The 21,824-nt window shown below is 28.6% G+C and overlaps 1 protein-coding gene across 1 annotated transcript; it reads right to left on the bottom strand.

Moving 5' to 3' along the window:
- Positions 1–2,719: 2,719 nt before the first annotated feature.
- On the bottom strand, positions 2,720–20,491 carry LOC114169407. The gene is made up of 7 exons (XM_028054549.1): positions 20,294–20,491; positions 19,892–20,203; positions 19,534–19,780; positions 11,910–12,027; positions 10,127–10,161; positions 9,774–9,819; positions 2,720–3,689 (listed from the first exon to the last, which is right to left on the bottom strand). The coding sequence occupies exons 1-7, from the start codon at positions 20,489–20,491 to the stop codon at positions 2,720–2,722; spliced, it is 1,926 nt and encodes a 641-aa protein (XP_027910350.1).
- Positions 20,492–21,824: the final 1,333 nt, after the last annotated feature.

Below are 21,824 nucleotides of genomic sequence, written 5' to 3'. Positions count from 1 at the left end.
ACTTATAAGTAAGCCAAAAATTTCGAATCCGACTCGGTCCACCACAGGTTGTTTGATTAAACGGGTTGGCTCACTAGTCCACTTAATTAAAATAAAATATTTTTTTTCTTAAGTCATAAATTATAATTTGGATTAAAATTTAAATAAACTTCAATACAATTTAAATACAATCCAAAATGATGTTAAACTCCAATACAAACCAAAATTAAAAAGAAACAAATTACTATTTAAGATCAAGGTATTCTTGTTACTTATTCAACTATAATATTATAGTCTTGAATGGATAAATCCACAATATTTTCATCTCTTAAACATCTTCTTTATCCCCATCTATTTGGAGTTGAAACTAGGTTTCCATTTGCCAACCCACTAATGTGTTTGGTTAAAAAAACAGTCCAACATTACAAAACCCAACATAATGTATGTGACCATACGGGTTGATGAGCCAATCCAGCTCACCATGTGTTTAACCCGGGTGAGCTGGGTTCTTGGTGAACCGAGTCAAAAATTAACTCGTACTAACATTTATAAAAAAAAAAACTCAACTCAACCCGACCCAGACTTGTGATGAACTGGATTGACCCATAGATTCTGACCCACTTTAATAACTCTACTATCATGGATGTACATAAATTAGAGAGAGGACAAAAATGTAAAGTCAATTTTCATATCAACCCATCCTCTCGCTTTTTCGTTAGTGCATTACAAATTAATACAACCAAAGTGACTTCAAATTCTGTACTTATTTTTTTGGTATTTTGAAATTATTCTCAGTTAAACATTAAAAATATATTATGTTAATATTTTAAATATCTTATTAATATATTTTAAAATGTCAAAATTAATAATAACCAATATATTTTGAAAATACAATAAAAAATAACAAAAAATATCCAACAAAAATATCCAAATCCCAATCAAACAAGACAAATCCGTGCCTTTTATTTTATTTTATTTTCTTGCTGAACAGTGTTTAAGCAGAACCAACCACAACATTAAAGTTTGTGCTTTGTTGCAAAATTTTCATGATTCCACCTCACGGGTCTATGCATGTATTTAAACTGATCATAGGTAATCGAAAAGAATAATTGCTAGAAAATAAAACAAAAGAGTGGTGATGATTTATGTCAGAGACAGGTGATATGTTGCGCAGAGCGTGATGATGGAGTACTATTGTTGAAATTTCTAAGGATCTAATAATGTGTAAAAATTGTTACTATTATTGGTGGAAGAAATTCTATTAGAAATATCTCATTTTTTTAATTTATTTACAGATATGTATGTGTACTTAAAAGTTAAAGATGACACTGGATTGGATGGATCATATCTTTTCACTTATTCCATTTTAACCTCTTTAATTTCTACTTATGTGACCAAATGCCACCAAATGGAAAGTATACATAATTAAAAGTTATAACTTACTTTTGTATCACAATTTTTGTTTTTTTAATATAACAATCTAAATATCATTGGATTGTGACTTTACATACTTTAAATTACATTAAAAAAAAGAAATAAAATAAACATTTTATCTAATAGTCTATATATATATATATATATATATATATATATATATATATATATGATGATATTGTTTAAATATTTAATAGATTCTAAATATTTATAGTTTTTATTTAATTTTTTAAAATAGAATATTTTCCAATGGATATAATTTTAATTTTACTTATAATGATTACACATATAATCCTAATACTAAATGTAATTTTTTAATTAAATGTCATTATTGTATATTGTAAAATTTAGTACATTTTATATGATACAAAATTAACTTAAAAGATTTTTTAAAATTATTACAATATCCAATTTGTAAAACTTTATTGAAACCATATTATTTCATAAAATATTCATCCAATTTCCGATCATAAATAATAAAAAATAATATTTATATAAATATTAAGAATAATATGTTATAAAAAATGATTGTTTAGGTCAAAGTCAATATTTACAAATGTTACGCATTATCTTAGCACGGTTTCAAATTAAGGTACACATTATAGCAAAAAAAAATGTTTCAATAAATCTTATTCATATTATAATTATAACTACTATTTTTATTACCAGCAATAACAAATATAAAACTGAAGAACACTTAGAGTATTCCAACCATTTTACAAAAAGATACATAAAAACTCAACATAAGAGAGATGTCTTGATGCTCAATTAATGATTTTTCTGTGAATTGTGTTTTTTTCCCAATTTCATGTCTTTTTGTTTTTTGTTTTACTGATTATGTATTAATAGAGTTTTTATTTTTATTTTTGACAATTGTTGATTGAAACAATCTATTCACCCATTTAATTATATGATGTCCTTTTCTTTTATCGTTCCCCCTAGCCCTCTTCAATTTGAAATTATGATTTTATCTCACATGGTTTCCGATTAATGTAAGAAGCTGTGTGTAAAATAATTAATACTGGTCCAAACTCACGTTAAAGTATGCACTAAATAACGGAAAATTTGTTTCTTCTCTTTCTATATGGGGACGCTGTAAACGAAGGTATAATATTTACTGAGCAAACTCTTAATACAAAACTAGAGTGATGGTTGAAAGGATAGTAACAGACATGAAATTGGAACATAGATAAACATAGTTCTTATTCATTAAAAGCATCAAAACACAACCTTATTTAGCAAAAGCAAAGATCCCAACATCAATTGTTCAACACAGTACAACATTATGTAGTCACATCATTGAAATCTAGGAATGCACTTTAAATGATAGACCTGATCTACTTAACTTTTCTTCAATGATTGTGGACAACTTTTCTATCATTGAAGGAGAAAAGTAATTTTTCCAATCTCCTATTTTACCCTTCCGAAAGAAATTTTTCTTCTCTGCAATATTGTGTATATATCCTGATTTATTCACTTCCAAATCCTTCATCTTCTCAAATCTGCATAAATTGATTATGTTTTCAATCGCTGTGGTGCCCTCTCCTTCTTGAGTGATAGGAGAGTCCAAGAACTCTACAATTCTTTTCACATGAAACACTGTATCCTCTTTAAGATCTTCATACTTTAAGAACAAAACTTTGTCTGGTTTAGTTATGCTCTCATTCCAGTAACCTAACATATGACTCCACCATGGACCAAACCCTGTTATTCCATTGCAATACTTTTCAAATGCTTCCTCGAATGTTAATGCAGGTGAAGAAGACACTGACTTTATTTTAGTAGAAAATTCCCATGCTGAAACAAAAGTATCAAATGGATTTCTGCATATATAAATGATCTTGCACTTGGACTCTGTCATTGTTTTAGGTAATGCAGAAAATGGTAAGTGAGTAGAAAAAAGTCTTGGGTCACTCATGTTGGAGAGGGAAAGAATTTGGTCATGCAAATCATGAGACAAGATGAATTCAGGGGAAGACACAAGTTCATGAGGATTGGAAGAAAGTAATGGATGGTTCTCAAAAGAGGAAAAACGTTGATGGTTTAAAATGAGAAAAGTAAGGGCTTTCAACCAGGTAGTACCTGATTTTGGAAAGCTGGCAACAAAAACATCACTGTCTTTTGCATGAAAATGTTTTTGAAAGTTGATCACTCCTTGAAAATAAAATGATGGACACCAAAAATCTTGAAAAAGATGGAGATAGGGGCCTGCATTCAAACCCATCTCCTTGGGAAGGGAGAGCATTAGCTCATTCTCTTCATTTGTTTGTTTGTCACTTGCCAAAGCCATTGGAGTAGCTAGAATATGAATGGTGACTTGTGAGTAGAATGGGATGAAACATACGTTACCGCGAGATAGCTTTTATACCAGTGCTTGGTGATGTGTTTGTTTCTGAGGATAAATTATTAATTATGAAAATATAAAGCTAGCAATATAAAAAATTTAATTTAATAGATGTTTTTGCTTGCTTCTTGGTAGAAAGAGATATTTCAAGAGATATTTTATGTTAAAAAAAGTTGTAGGCAATGATGGATCTAAGATCCTAAGTTAGTAGAAACAAGTCAAGCAGTTTATTTGTACACTCTAAACTACACTACACACAAATCTATCATAGTCTATCATAGAGCTTGCGATCAACAGATTCAAATATACCTAGGTCTGCCACTAATTGTAGGCATAAAAGATATAAAGGATATTTTTCTCTTAAAAAAAATTGTTATATAAAATTATATTATTTTAAATAGTAAAGTTAATTATTTCGACATAACATAAGAAAATCAATAATAATTAATTATAACTTATCTCAGAACACTAGTTAATTAGCATTAATAATTATGATGACTATTAATATTATTATTATTATCATAATAATAACTATTATTATTATTAATGTTATAATTATTATAATTATTAATTATTTTAGAACCTTAAAGAATAATTTTATTATTATTATTTTTTAATAGTTTTAATGTTACAATTAATATTATTATTATTGGAATTAAAAAAAAAAAGTTATGGGTTGCTTTAGGATATATTCTTTGAAGATGGATTTGAGTGTTGTAGGTAGTGTTTGGTCCTAGTTGATTTAGGAGGATGAATTTGAACCCAAAGTCTCGTCTCCTCCTTCGCAAGGAGAGAAAGATATCTCATGCGTTTTTACATTTTTATCCGTAACTTTTACATATATATTTTTTTTTTAATTTTATATATGCTTTTACAACTTATATATAATTTTATCCTTTACTATGCTATTGAAAAAAAAATAATTATTATTATTATTAACCATTGTAAATAATTAATAATAATAACAATAGTAATAGTATATATTGATAATATTATTATTATTATTATAATATTAAGAGTTAAATATTTTTTAGTCTATGAACATTAAGTAAAAATTGAAATTAGTCTTTTCTCGAAACTTTGACCAAATTTAATCCTTCAACTGTAGTACTACGTAGATTCAGTCATTCTAATCAAATATTGTTTGGTTTATTTGATGTTCTGAAAATACTTTTTATGATAACATTTGAATTGTTTACACCGTTTACACATTTTTGCTTCAATATTAGTTGAATATTAGTTGAAAAACATATTCGAAACATTAAATAACTTAACAAAATCTGGTTAAAAAGATTAAAGTCATGTATTTCTAAAGTTCGGGAACTAAATTGGGTTAAAGTTTCGAAAAAATAATTTTAATTTTCACTAAAAGTTCACTGACAAAATTTAACCCCAATATTAATAATAATAATAATTACATTTTATTTTATATTAATTTTTTATTAAAATATTTTTTTATTTATTATATTAATCAAATTTTGATAAATTTTATTTTTAAATATCTTCACTTCCATTTTTCAGTACGTACTTAAAGAAACAATTTCATTTTTTCTTTTTAATTCCTTAAATCCATCTACTAGTTCTCCTTAATTTCGTCCGCAAAAGTAGACACGATGAACCAAATAAAGATACGTGTATGCATGCAACATGCATGGTTTTTTGTTTAAATAAGTGCAGAAATCATTAATTTCACTAATTTTCTTTTTCTCTCTTAATTATCTTTTAAGTTTCTAAGTTTTTTTTTTTTGTTATAAATTGGAGAACCTTCAATTGAGTCCCATATAAATCTATAAGGTTTATCGAATACTTAATATATTTAAATTGTAAATTTTTTCAATTAAGTGCCCTTGGTTAACTTTTTTTTTTTAATCTAATAATGTGATTCTTAAGTGGATTATGTAATTATTATTTTGTCATATTAAATTGTTGATATATCGTCACATATGATTTTATTACATTTTTATTTTAAAGTTTTATAAAAGTAAAAATTTATAAACCCTTAAAATTACAAAATTATAAAATAAGAAAATTAGAAAATTCTAAAATTATAAAACTAGAAAATTATAAAACAATTAAACTAGAAAATTGTAAAACTATAAAATCATAAAACCATTAAATTATAAAGTTATAAAGTATACAATTACGAAACTATTAAACTATAAAATTATAAAACTATAAAACTATAAAATTATAAAACTATCTTAACTATATAACAATAAAATTATAAAACTATAAAATTATGTATAATTATAAAATTATAATTCTAGAAGACTATAATACTATAACACTATAAAATTATAAAACTGTAAAACAATTAAACTAAAAAATTATTAAGTTATAAAACTATAAAATTATCAAACTATAAAACTATTAATAAAATTATAAATCTATAAAACTTTTAAAATATTAATAAAATAATAAAACTAACGAATTATCACATTATTAAACTATTAGACTATAAAAATATAAATCTATAAAAGTATTAAATTAAACTACAAAACGATAAAATTATAAAACGATAATATTATAAACATAGAAAACTATAAAACCATAACACTATAAAACTATTTAACTTACAAAAATTATAAAACTCTAAAATTATGAAACAATAAATCTATTAAACTATAAGACTCTTAAATTATTAAAATTTTAATAAAATTTCAAAACAATATAACTATTAAACTATAAAACTACTATAAAAGTAATCAATTATAAAACTATAAAATTAAACTATAAAATTCTACAAATATTAAACTATAAAATTATAAAACTATAAAATTATTAAATAATAAAACTATTAATAAAATTATAAAACTATAAAATTGTAAAACTATAAAACTGTTAAACTATACAACACCAAAACTATTAAATTATTAATAAAATGATAAAACAATAGAACTATTAAATTATTAATTAAACTATAAAAGTATAAAAGTATTCAATTATACTATGAAACGATATTATAAAATTATAAAACTATGTAATTATCAAACTATTAAACTTTTAAATTATTAAATTTTTGAATTATAAAACTATAAAACTATTAATAAAATTATAGAATTATAAAACTATTAAACTATTAAACTATAACACACTACAAAAATAATTGTTTTTAATGGGGTTATATTTGGCGTTTCTGGAGGTTTTAACCCCCACTAATGATTTTACCAAGGGTTTGAAATTTTCCCGGAAGAGCAAGCGTGGCTAACGGATTACTAGGGGTTTTTAGCAACTCCTGAAAGTAGCGCAACTTACTGGGGGTTTCGAAAACCCCCGTTAATACCCGGGGTTTCCGAAAACCTCCATTAATGTCTGGGGTTCCAAAAACCCCCTTAATGCTTGGGGTTCTGAAAACCCTCAGTAATGCATGGGGTTCTGAAAACCCCCAGTAATGCATGGGATTCTGAAAACTCCCAGTAATGCATGGGATTCTGAAAACTCCCGTTAATTACTCGAAAACCCCTATTAATACAAAAAAGTTAGTGCTCATATTATTATGACATTGCTATAATGCTAAAGTTGTACTTTCTTGATAATTGATTTGTTTAGTTAATTATTTGAGTACGAAAAGAACCTTATTCTATGAAATTTCCTATTTATTGTTTAACATTTTGGTACCAATCAATACAAATAAACAAAAACTTCAAGGCCACTTCAAAATAAGCAATTAATACAAATATTCATTCAAATGGTACCAATAGTGGACTAGCAGTCATAATGCTCTTAATATAATAAGTGTTGGAGATGTAGTATTTGAATGATAGTAACATAATAAGCAGTGCACTATCTATCTACAATAAACCAAAATGTGAAAGGAAATTAGAGTTGTTCCCCATTAGCATAATTAACCAAAAGTTTCCTAGAAGCATATTTGTTGACAAATTCCAAAAGTAAACAAAAAATATCATCTAATGCGGTGTTGGATGTTGATCATTTGTTTCTTCGTTAGAAACACTTCCTTGATCAGATACCTAACATATAAAAAATAATGATAATTAATAACTTTCCGAATAATAATATCAAACATATATTATTCTGAATCTTCTTTAGATGACTCATCATCATTTTCTTGATACTCCTGATGTTGATTGAGTTTTTTTACATGAGTGAACAGATTTACTTACAAATTAGGTAAATGAACAAGTAGTGGTCAAGATTCATGACAAGTTAATATCGAAAAAATGACTTTAATGTTAGTGAAAAAAAAGTAAATCCTGCATGAGTCATGGTTTAGTAATTTATGGACAAATATGTTCATGTAAAGAAAGTATATGAGTACTTTTATAGTGAAAGAATTGGACTAAGTTTTTTTTTTATGAAAAATGATCGGTTTTTTCCATTATACCAGTTTCTCTATGATGAAACCTGAGTAACGTAGTGTTATGTGAGAGTTGCAAAAACCACAAATAATGACACTGATACAAATTTTGTTAACTATAAGTCTAACAATATAAATTGTGAAACCTACGAAATATTTAGACAATCTTTTCTTACCAATCTCCTGTTAACATATCCTGTTTGAGGTGCTTCTCTAATGTATTCTTCCATAGTTGCAAGGAAAGAGGGTGGTGGCTGTTCATCATATATAGTAAAAAAAATTGTTACATTTTTCCTTACATAGTATCATATGACTTAAACAAACAAAAGAACTTGTCTCAGTGTTGGAAATTGGAAATTCCTAGCAAGTTCCAAGCCCTTGCAATATTCATAGAAGTCAGCAAAATTCTCAGCCTGCATAATGTTCATAAAAGAACATCAACACCTTATAAACATAAAACTTTATGTCTATTAGACATCAATTATGATGTGTTTGAAAAAATGTCATTGTAAACCTGTTGACCAACTCTTTTATAAATGTTTAGAGCCTTCACTGTGTCATGCCTTGTCATATCAAAGAACTATGATTTTCACTAGTTAGTGGAATTTGAATATCAAATAAAATGATCAAGTGGTAAATTAAATCATGATAATTAAGTTGAATAATTAATTGGTCTTGTAATGGAAAAATGTTGAATAAGAAAAAGGGCCAAGATGTTAAAAATAGTTAATTATAAGAAATTTATCTGCATAACTGATTAATTTACCTTGAGGGCTTGAATCATCTTTGAAATTGGATATTTGGAGAACATGTCCCCTGCATGAGTAATTAAGCATTTCTTCTCTAAAGGTAGGATCACCCTCTCTCAAAGTCCTATGAATCACTATTAATGTCTTTATAGCAACCTGTCATTTTTTAAGACCCGCAAAATTTAATTAATTAAATAATTAATTAATTAATAAATGTGGCTCATGGAAACCTTTATGGCATTTTATAGTGATTGATATGATGTGGAAAATACTAGCTCAAATGGTGGAGAGTACTTTATTGTGTGAAAGGACTTGTGTTCGAGTCTTATGTATGTCAATTGTGTGTTATTTAATTATTAGTATTTTTAGTAATATGCGTGATCATGTTAAGTGATAATGCCAAGGGAGGCTGGCGGGGAAAACTCATGGGAATTATCTTTATTATGAAATAAATTATTTGAAATTTCCTGCATTTTTGGGAAATGAATTTATAATTAATGCGTTTTTATTTTCTTATTTTATTTTTTTTTGTTTAAACCCGTAATATCCTAATGGGATGTTACAATTTTCATTCAATTACATGTGAATTTTATACAATCATAAAAATTTCATAATGATTTGATTCACAACGATTTCAAAAGAAGATGTATATGAATATGAATAAAACATTTACTATCCAGCTTCGTGTTTTGGAAAGTCTCTTAGAATAATATCAACCCAGGTGCTAAATAATCAATTCATTCAATTCAAACCATTCGCCATGGGAATGCCGAATGCATATAAAAAATAAATAAATAAATTCAACTCAACCAAATCCCTAACATCTCTACTCAATTACCTCATCATGCCAGATCTCTCTGTCTCCAATCCAAGAATAATAAGAAAATAGCATTAAGCCCCATGTCAGAAAGAATCACAAGCCAATTATTTCCCATTCCCCATTCACAACCTGGTTGTCTCACCACCATCCTTAGATTCACTACAATCTTGTTTGTCTTATCTCACCAAAGGACTCATAAAGTAGACAAGAATCTTTGGCATCCAGACAGCAGAGATAGATCTGCAAACTTGTTCATTTGACTAGTACAATCACACACAACCACAAACACAGACACATTTTTTTAAAGCAAGCAAGAAACAATAGCCATATCCGTAGTATAACTGCATATTGTGGTGCATTGTTTCAAAATTTAATAGCCTCTTGCCACATCGATTATAACATTCATACTTTCATACAATAAGACTGTAATTAGTCCAAGATCATGCTTGTTTTTCTCTATTGTTATACATTGAAATACTTGCCTACGATCTCCCCCAACTGCAAGTTGTCCTCAATCCTAAAACCGCAAAATTTGACAACCAGACAGAAGCACATGGGGCACTATTAAATTTGTAAATGATGACTGAAACAAACTCATTCCTTCCCCAACTCCACCTAGGAAGTCACATTAATATACTCAGATTGAGCCACATTAATATATTCAAACTCAGATTGTTATATTAATACCTTTATGGTGATACAAACTTGATATCTCTATTGCAGAGAGAGATATAAGGACAAACTTCCTATTTTACAGAATACAACATTCACATACACTCTACTTCTTCATGGGACTGCACCTCCCAAAGACCCAAGGCATATTCTCTTGCAAATTATAAGATATCCCTCCCTCTTCACCTCTCTTCTTATTTACGGGCAACATGCTTAAATGAAACTATCTTACAAAACTAACTAAAACTATAACTAACAAATACATAACTGATGCATCTGCATTGCCTAACATACAAACTTTTAACATACGATCATATGACAAACTTCCAACAGTGTTCTCATCAATTGTACATCCTCAAAAACACAACTTAGTATATTTACACTTTTAGAGCCCTGAAATTTAATAGATAAAAAATATAAGCAAAATAAAAAATAGATATGTAAGTAGAAAACTGGAGAGAAAATTCCAAAATTCATACTCTCAACAAATGCATGAAAAATTCATTTTTCTAGGCTGACATTAAAGGAACTACGTTAATTGGGTACCTTCCCTGAAAGTCATTGATGTTTTCTTAGTATTAATTGTCATGTTCAGTACCTATCCTATAGCAATAAACAATTTACTTGTCAACATATTGACCCCAATCTTAAGTTCAAGCCATCCCTGCAACCACAGATATCCTAATTTGTCAGAATAATGAATCCCCCTTACAATTTTGAAGCTAAAAGATGAAATTGCAGTTTTTAAAGTGCTATAATAAAAATTTTCCTTGGTTTACATTTCATGAAGATTATTCACTCTCCCATTGAATACATGTAATCCCTTACATTATCACTCTTCATAGATATAATTCATATATAAGAGAAACTTTTTGTTTACTTCTTTGAATAAAAATAACCCAGACTACATTACACTTGAGATTTAACAAAATTAATCTCAACTTCCCTCTTCAATTTTTCTTTTCCAGTCATATATACCATTCATATACAAAGGATAAAAGAGAGTAAGCGTAATTTCTGAAGAAAGATGAGAGGTGAGTGTAAATTTGCAAATCTTGGAGGATGTTTAATATTGTGAACATTGTGTGTATCCTAATTTTCCTATATAATATAGAACAAAGCATTTTCAATAGTTTTACGAATAAGCATGCAATTTCAGGATTGATTTATTGTTCAAAGCCTATGAGCAATCAATCTAACAAGTACCTCAGCTACATTGTTGAATTAAGGGAAATAATTTCCACTGTTGTATGTCACTTTGACTAGTTCATCCATGGTGTAACCATATAGTATGGCATCCTTCGCTAACTGTTTATTCAACCCTTCTATAACGTATTATTCCTTTCAACGAATACTACTGTTTAAATTGATTTGAAGAGACGGATTAAAATATAAAAGATGACACCATCAACGCCTCTAGTCATGGCAACGCGACGTGATGATGGCGGTTCAACCTCCAGTGACGACGACGCTCTCACGGCAAATGCGACGACTGGCGGTGGCAAAACTCATCGGAGAAGGAGGAGTGGTGGCTCTATTGGACGTAGCAAGAGTTTCCTATTTTAGGAATTTGGAAGAAGGGGATCAACGAACTTGCGTGTTGGGGACGAAGATGAAGATGGAGAGGCATTGGTGGCACCGAATTCGGAGATGCGTTTCAATGATAACAGTGGGTGGCAGCGAAGGTTCTCTTGTCTTCCATAGCCAAAATCTAGAATTCACATCACAAAAAACTTCATAGCACAGAATGCCAGACAGAAAATGAAAATGAGTTAAGTCACATAGAGACACGAGAGAATGAGAATGAGCTAAGTGGGAAAGAGAAGACGAATATATAAAAAAGTTTAAATCAATAAATTTTACTGGGGTTTGTTGGAAACCCCTGACACTTTCCGAGGGTTTCTTGAAAAACCCTTGACACTTCCCAGAGGTTATTAGAACCTCCATTATGTTTATGTTTACTTGGGTTTTTTATAACCTCCAACAATAAGCCTCCGTTAAAATTAAATATTTTGGTAGTGACACTCGAACAACAAAACTATAAAATTGTAAAACTATTAAAAGTATAGAACTACTCAACTATAAAATTTTAGAACTATAAAAGTATAAAATTATATGTATTATAGGTTGTATATGTAAAATATGTTTTTGAACATATTATAGGGTTTTTTGAACATAATATATGTTTTTTGTTAAGGTTGTGCACGTAATATATGTTCTGTACATATTATAAGGTTGTGTACGTAATATATATTTTTGTACGTACTATAAAGTTGTATTTGTAATATATGTTTTTTTATGTACTATAACTATTTTACGCAGTTTAAGTTTTGGTACATATTGTAAAGTTGTATATGTAATATATGTTTTTGTATGTATTATAAAGTTTTGTACGTAATATATATTTTTATACGTACCATAAGATTGTTTATATGTAATATATGTTTTTGTACGTACTTTAAAGTTGTGTACATAATATATGTTTTTGTGTGTATTATGAGGCTTTATATGAAATATATGTAATATATGTTGTATATTTAATTTATATAATGAATATTGTTTTTATTTTGTTTGTATTATAAATAATGTTGATGTAAATATTTATTTGTTTGAAATTCTTGAAAGATAAAATATAATAGTTTTATGGTTATATGAGTGTAATTGAGTAAGACTTTAGCCCACAAATAAATTTTATGTCATTATATTCATTCATTAATATTAAATTATATATCTCAAAAAATAGCAATTGAGAAAAGGAGATAGTATAATAGTTTTATCATTTAGCTGTATGAGTCTAATTGAATAAGAATTTAACCTACATGTAAGTTTTATGTCACTAGGTTCATTCATTAAGACCTATGTTGGCATCGGTAAAACATAATAGTTTTATCATTTGGTTATATGAATATAATTGAGTAAGACTTTAGCCAATAAACAAGTTTTATGCCACCAAATGTATTGATTAAGAAGTGGTGATGCATGAGTAAAACATAATAGTTTTATCATTTGATTATATAAGTCTAATTAGGTAAGATTTTAGGCCACACGCATGTTTTATGTCACTATATTCCTTCAATAAGACGTTTGTTTGTGTGATTAAAACATGATAGTTATGTGTCTAATTGAGTAAGATTTTAGCTCACAAACAAGTTTTATGTCACTACTTCGTTATTACATTTTTGAATTTGTAAAACTTTGTAAAATATGATGTTTGGTATAGTCTCAATTTATGATAACGAGAATGTATTTTAAAAGTTTGCACTTTCTCAATCTGTGAATGTTTCTAATAACCATTATATTTTGATAACAAAAATTTAAGGGATCTAAATTACATACTCAAAATTTATATATTTAATTATTGTCACTAATATAACAAAAGTATATATAATTTAGTATTGAAATATCTTTCCATATTTTTCTTTACAAAAATGATAGTTTTAAAATTTTATTTGATATGAAACTCATTTTAAATATGTTTTTTAATTTGATCTCTCTTCATCGGATATAGATATCAATTTGATCTCTCCCTCAAAGAAGATGTCAATTTTTACGTTAAAAGAGTTGCAGAATTCCTGGATTGTGCCTTCACATAAGAAGAGGAAAGTAATTGAGTCATAATCAATTTATGCGGTTTGGAGAAAATGAAGAACCTAGAAGTCAATAAAGCTGCAACATTTTGCGGGAACTTTGAGAAAAAAATACTTGTTTCGGAAGGGTGAAATAGGAGATTGGGTAAACTACTTTTCCCCAGCTATGATAGAAAAATTATCCAAAACAATGGAAGAAAAATTAGAGGGATCTGGTCTTTCCTTTCAAACGTCTCCTTAAAATGTAGTGATTGTGGGTACCTTTTTATTATTTGGATTTAGCCTGTGTTAAGTTTCTTTTATGTGTCATTAACGTTTGTCTTCAATAATATTATTTCCCAAATTTTGGGAAATTCTAAGATAATTGCAGATTCCTATTGTATTATTTGGAGGTGCAAAGTATTTGCTTGTTCCGAAGAAAAAGGAATACTATCATGTTTATATTAACACCGTAACGTAAGTTTAAAAAGGGTTAAACTAGTCTTTAGTCTTAATTTTATTTTTAAATGAATATTTGAATTAGTTTCTTTTAAAATTTTCAGATCAATTAAGACTTTCATCTATCAAAATATTGAATTTAATTTTTTAACTAAATTTTATTAAACTTATTTAATGTTTAAACGTGTTTTTTAACTATTTTTGAAACGAATATGTGTCGCATAGTATAAAAAACTTAATCGTGAGTGCCGGATATCTTATGCTTTTAACTCAAGGAGGCAGAGTATTACCCCTATAGCTTTTGCTATATTTTCGTTACTCATCTAATTAACTTTCAATTATCAATATTGGTTTATTTTAAATATAAGACACTAATACAAATTATCGATATATATATATATACACTTTTATGTATAAACTTTTAATTTAAAAAAATGTAAAATAAAATAATAAATTAAATTTCTCTAGAGAGATATCTTTTTCTTAAAAAAATTATAAAACTAATCTACAAATATAAAATTTTAATATATAATTACGTATATAACTTGTGATGGTGAGTGCTGGATGTTTTATGGTGACTACTGGACCATCACCTCCATGAAAGGCTGACCCTGGTCTAGGTTTTGTCCACTGTGACATTAACAAAATAGTCTGCGGCGCAACAAAATACTGACACTAAATTAAAAGGAATTTTTTATACACCTTCAAAATTTGTTAAAATTTTAAAAATACCTTTTAACTATTTGAACGAAATCACGTAGATCATACCTTCATAATTATTTTTGGATATCGACTTTCGGTGAAAAATATTTCTGGAAGTAAAAATATATAACTGGAAGTCGATTTTCGAAAGTCAAAATATACTACCGGAAGCCAACTTTCGAAAGTCAAAATATATTACTGGAAGTCAACTCCTGGAAGTCAAAATATATAACTGAAAATCAACTTCCGAAAGTCAAAATATATCACCGGAAGTCAACTTCTGGAAGTCAAAATTTTACCGGTAAAATAAGTCAACAATTTCATCATCACCTTTACTGACGGCGGTAAAATCAAGAGTATGATCCGTCGACAAATCCATTGGAAAGTGATCATTACCGATGAAAGAAAATTCGTCGGGAAAAGGTCATCGGTAATAAGGCTTTTTCTTGTAGTGATCTGCTAACAACTCTAGTACCATGGACATTCCCTTATTAACTATTTTGCACAAACATTTGATGTGATAAAATTTGATCAAGAAAGAAAGTTTAGAATATTTCTCACACCCTACATATAAACTCTCTTGACCATCTTGCATCAATTAAAAAGAAATCATCAAGATCCTCATTCATATTATGGCTTGACTCTGCACCGTTTCCCTATCATCCATCATGCCATCGTTGTATTGATGATACCCAATGCATCATTAATCATGTAACACATTGGATTATTATTGGGAATTATTTCATCATTTTCTTGCGACATTACATGTATTTCATCTATTATATTTGATCCTTTTCTCTCCTTATCTGGAAGCCACATTATATATCTTTTTAGAAAATGTTTGATAATCAAGTATTCATATACTAGTTCACAATAATATCACTTGTTAAAGTTGCCTTCCAGACATTGACACACTATTTCCCCCATCACACTACTATTAGTAAATGAAAAGTACAAAAATGTGTTCGATCCTTCCATATATGGAGGTGTAATTGTTGGCATCTCTATCAAAGATTTGTTTATTAAGAATGGAGTTTGTTCGAGTCAAGAAATTGATACATCATTTCAAACCAAGAATAACATCCACATTAAAATATATATTTGTTTTTTACGTCACATCTAAATCAAATGATAAAGTGTTCAATTACTTGTAGAGATAAAAGAATTAAATAACAACATATGAATGCATAACCACAAGTTTTAATAATAACATGATGAAAATAATTTAATATGTGTAAATACGCTTTCAACTTAAATATATTTTCTCAATAAAGGAAAATTAATTTATTGGAAATGAATAAACTCATGTTCAAAATGTTGATATTTAACAACCTCAAACCATACACTACTAAAAAAAAAGCCATTTAGCCATTGAATTAAAGTGGTCGCAAATTATGACTGAAATAGCCATCTATTCACATCACTATCAAATTAGTCATCGAAAAAGCCACTGAATGGTTTCTTACTGATATTTGTTCATATAGCAACTGAAATAGTGACAAAAGATATTAGTGGTTAAAATTCAGTTACTAAATCAGTGACTATGAGTTGTAGAATAAATTGTTTGTTTTAGCCTCCGAATTAGTCACCGAATAAAATTTTTTATTAGTGACCGAATTGTTGCGTTGACTAAATAATGATCGAATGTGTTTTGGTGGCTAAACATAAATATAATTTCTCACTTACACAAATTTTGATATTTCTGTAGCGAATGTATTTCGGTGGCTAAATTAATTTAGGTGTTTACCTCCATTATTTTCAACTTATCCCCAAATTAAATAACTTTGAGTTTACCTCCAAATCCCATTTCATTTCACACTTTCGACACTTGCAGGGTTTGAACCACATCACCTACTCACAACTTCCATCACTTGCTGGGTTTGAACCGCAAGTTACTTGCTTCTATTTGAACCACAATGCATTGGGTTTCTTTATATTGCTTACACAAGTTTTTTCTCATTTTTAGCACCCCTGTTTTCATTTCTCTATTGCGATTTAATTTATTTTTTGATGTACACATGAAATTGCTTGTTTTTATAATTGCATAACTTTAGCTCGAGGAGATGTCGAAATGGAGTAGTAGAATGTAAGTTTTTCCTTAACTATATGGTTTTCATTTGGGTGTCACTATACGAATTTGTCTTCCTTTCATTTCTTCTTATCATTTGGATCACTAATTTATTGGACCCACACTGATTTAATTAAGAAAAATAAAATAGGTATTTTATTTTTATGTGCTTCCGGCTCATTATGGAATTTAATATGCAATTGTTGCATCAGGTTTGTTATGGGAGAAAATAGAGTGAGAAACATAGAGACAGAAAGTTGTGAGTGCCTCCAATGAGAAGCCATCAAAGGGAGTGAAGAAGAAATAGAGCAACTAGTTTATCCTATGCAAGTCTGTGTAGAGAAATTACCTTGAAGAAAATGTTTTATTCATCTTTTTATATATTGAGATTCCCTCTAATGTTAATTTAAATTACCCATTGGGATTTTTATTCATCTTGTTGGCGAAGAGAATAGTGCTCTGTTTATTCTTGGAACTTCCAAGAAAACTTATCGTGTACCCATTAATTACTATTAGTGGAAGACTTTACTTTACTAGGTCCCGCGAATTTTTCCTTCATATTAAGATTTTTCCACGTTAAAAGTTTTAGTGTGTACTGGTTTCTCCATTCTCCTCTGTTTTATGCATTTTATTATTTATTTAGGAAAAATTTAATATGAGTTTTGCTTCCGCTTGGTTATTTGTTTGTTTTTTTAGATCTTCCCAACACTTCTCTTCCTTGGCATCGTGAAAATTTGTCACCAATGTGTTTTATATTTCGTTTGGATTACTTATGATATACAACTTTGTTCTCCATCTCTAGGGCTTCTACTTTTGTAATTCAAATAAGTAGCTAGAAAAATAGGTAAATGTTTTTTATATGTGTATTACCTTTCTTTGGTTACTGACATTTCTTGTATATTTCTTTTTTGGAGCAGCAGTTACAGAACAACAAATGCTACCTAGTTTTGCCAATGACAGTAGAGCCAATAACGTTGGTTGCTACCTAGTTTTGATATTCTGCCCCTGTTTCTCTGGTGATTGGGTTAATATCAAGGAGTATCAAATATAACGTAAGACATTGATATTTTTAATAAAGTTTCAGGCAGCACCAGGGTGGTTAGGGATGCAATCAATTGCAGAGGCAAAGTTGAAGATTGAGCATCCAGTGATGTGATTTTTAAGATAGGAAAAGGTGTTGCTTATGTGGAGGGAGTTGAAACAAAACTGTGGCAAGTATGTAAACATTTTTCATTTTCATTTCAACAAAAAGTGCTCATTTATGCCACCACTTTTTCCAGCTCATTATGTCATTATGTGGTGATATGAAAAAAATACTTTCAATTTCATTATATATATATATATATATATATATATATATATATATATATATATATATATATATATATATTCATATGGGTTATGGTTATGGTCATTGAGAGATTTGGTTCCATATGGTTATATGATATTAGTCTTACACTTATAAGGCATTTGACACCAGTTTTACACCAAAACCTTAAGGCAATGATGTTGTGGGCCTTTATTCTTATATAGTGTTTAACTTTGTCTATTATATCCAATGTGGGACTTTGACTCACACTTAGACTATTCCAATAATCTCCCCTTAAGGGCGAGTCCCTTATTTTTTTTTTCTTTTCATATGATATATTTCCCTTCAGGTGTATGAGTGACCCCTTTTTGGTTATGGTTATGCAGTCAATCACTTAGGTGATCCCTTTTTTGTTATGGTTATGGTTATACGTTCAGTCACTCTGAACCATTGGCTCTAATACCACTAATGGGTTTATGTATATATATTTTTTCATATGGGTTATGGTTATGGTCATTGAGAGATTGTGGTTCCATATGGTTATATGACATTAGTCTTACACTTATAAGGCATTTGACACCAGTTGTTGTTGGGATTTTTAGGGCTTTTGAAAATATGAGAGATATGAGATATATAAAAGATATATGTGATATGTTATATGGAAGAACATATTTTTGTATTTTATCGATATACTCTATTTATAGAGCAAAATATAACAAATATCAAGTATAAAATATTTAGAATATCTCACTCCTAATCTAAAATAATAACCAATTTCTAAAACTGAAACATATCTCTAAAATTGAAATATTTTCTAAAAACTAATTTAAATAAAAAAAGATATTAAGTAATATTTTAAACATTCTTCCTTGCTTGTAGCAAATTTCTCCTTCATAAAATTCAGCACAAATCTTTTGTCTTTCATGTGGACTTTGAATACTTCTATGTTGTTAGCATTTTTAATCACACATACTTTATTTTCAAAGGAGACCTTATAATCTTTCTCTAACAATTGAGCAACACTTAACAAAGTTTGGGTAATCTCAGGAACATATAAGACATCAAAAATTAATTTGATACTTGAATGAGTTTTAATTGAAATTGTTCATGTACCTTTTACAACAAGTTGTTCTCCATTCCCAATTCTTAACTTGGAAATATTTGATTCATTGAACTCCTTGAACATTTCTCTATCATGAGTCATGTGGTTTGTGCAACCACTATCTATAACCCAATCTTTTGAAGATTCGTTGGTTGTGACACATGATGTTGTAAGAAGTAGATCCTCCTCTGATTTATCTTCATCTGATTTATTCTCCACAATCTTAACATCTTCTTGAGAAACTTTAGATTTGCATACCTTTTCCACATGTCCCAATTAACCGCATTTGTGACTTTTGACATCTGGCCTCCACCAACACCAGTTGGTTTGATGACCTTTTCTCTTGCAATGGGGACAAGATGGAAAAACCTGTGTGTTTTTGTATTTGCTCCTTATATTTTTCTTGACTATGAGAGCATTCTCTTCAGTGTAGTTTAAATTACCTTCAACTGCCTCATCTTTTGTGTTTTCTAAGGAAGCAATAGATCCCTCGTATCTTTCTGGCACCGTGGAATTTGCAAACTCCTTTCCCAACAATTTTATCCAGTTGACAATATCCAACAATTTGTTTGAGTATTCTTTAATCATCTTCGACTCTTTCATTCTTTGCATCTCAAACTCCCTTATCAATTTCAAAACTTTCATGCCTCGAATCTTCTTGTTCCCTTCATATTCTGCTTTCTAGTATTTCCAAATTTCTTGGGGAGGCTTTAGAGTCATGATCCTGGTCATAATCATTTGTGAAACACCTATGAACAAACATGATTTTGCCTTTGCCTTTCTCGTTTTCCTGTCTTCATGCGCTTTCATTTGAGCCACGGGGGAATTTTCAGACAAGGGAACATCATCTTGCTCCACAACTTCCCATAGATCTAGTTCCTCTAGATATGTTTGCATCTTTATCGCCCATAGATCATAGCTTTCACCATCAAAGAGTGGGATAGCGACATGTGACATATTTCCTTCCATTCTATCGGCAGTAAGAACAATGACTCTTGATACTAGTTGTTGGAAATTTTAGGGCTTTTGAAAGTAGAAGAGATATGAGATATATGAGAGATATATGTGATATGTTATACGGAGGATCATATTTTTGTATTTTATTGATATATCCTATATATAAAGCAAAATATAACAAATATCAAGTATAAAATATTTAGAATATCTCATTCCTAATCTAAAATAATAACTAATTTATAAAACTGAAAGATATATCTAATATTGAAATATTTAAATAAAAAAATACATTAATACTTTCAACACTTTTTTTGAGCAACAGTTACATAACAACAAATGCGACCTAGTTTTGCCTACCGATAAGGTTGGTTGCTACCTAGTTTTGATATTCTGCCCCTGTTTCTCTGGTGATTGGGTTAATATCATCCAGGGAGTATAAAACATAACGTAACACTATAATTTTCCTTTTTTTGGTAAGAAATGAATTGATTAAACTGTAATGCCTCCAGCGGCTATGGTGAAATAGGTGAACAATTGGTGAAAATGAAACAGAGGTTGATTTTGCAAGTGCTTGAGATTGGGATAAATTTTCACTTTTACTGTAGAGTAAGCTAGACTACTAACTGGTTCATTTAATTTTATTGGCCTAAACTATTACTCTATTTTATATGCCTCTGACGCACCTCAACTAAGCAATGTCAACCTTAGCTACTTAACTGATTCTCTTGTCATTGTTGCATATAAGGACTTCATCAATTTTCTAATATTGTACCGGTACCCTAAATTGGATGTATACATAGTTGAATATGATCTTGACTAACAAACAATAGGTTGTGTTTTTTTATTTTTGATTCATCATGCATTAACTTTGTACTTTAAATTTAGTCCATAAGAAGCATACATCCTTTGATTTTCCAGAATTTCACTACCAGTTTATTTATGTATTTATCTAGTTAAAAATAAATTTTCTCTTATGAAACTTATGTATCTTTGTTGTTTGGGTTGTGTAAATGGCTATCAATTGTTTTTTTTTTTCCTCTCATCAAGCTTGCTAATTTTCTTTACATTTTGTCTCTTGTAGGTTGAGTAAATAGCTGAGAAATTATGTGGATATGTGGCAGCAAGTCTAGAAGGCAAATTGAATAGTGTATTTTATGATGAGTAGTGTATTTTTTTAATATTTTGATAGAAAATGAATAATATCTGGAAATAAATATTTATTTGTTATTGGTTGAAATACCTTTATAATAATCTACTATTTTTTTATTCTAATTGACATCGACATACGTTTTAGTTATCTATCTCACATTTAGTACATTACATTGTTTGGTTTCCATCAATCATG

The sequence above is a fragment of the Vigna unguiculata genome, chromosome 11 (genome assembly GCF_004118075.2).
Source record: "Vigna unguiculata cultivar IT97K-499-35 chromosome 11, ASM411807v1, whole genome shotgun sequence".
Lineage (NCBI taxonomy): Eukaryota > Viridiplantae > Streptophyta > Magnoliopsida > Fabales > Fabaceae > Vigna > Vigna unguiculata.
The sequence above is the reverse complement of the archived record's forward strand: the minus strand, read 5'-3'. Positions and strand labels throughout refer to the sequence as shown.

What these genes read in the sequence shown, in the direction of transcription:
- LOC114169407 (XM_028054549.1), bottom strand. Translation starts at nt 20,491, where the DNA reads ATGGAAGGAAATATGTCACATGTCGCTATCCCACTCTTTGATGGTGAA. An exon ending in AGAACAACTTGTTGTAAAAG is followed by an intron (nt 12,028 to 19,533) that starts GTACATGAACAA and finishes TGTGAATTCTAG; the next exon opens with ATTTTGGCTATGGAAGACAA. An exon ending in TCTTCGTCCCCAACACGCAA is followed by an intron (nt 10,162 to 11,909) that starts GTTCGTTGATCC and finishes TTGCGGTTTTAG; the next exon opens with GATTGAGGACAACTTGCAGT.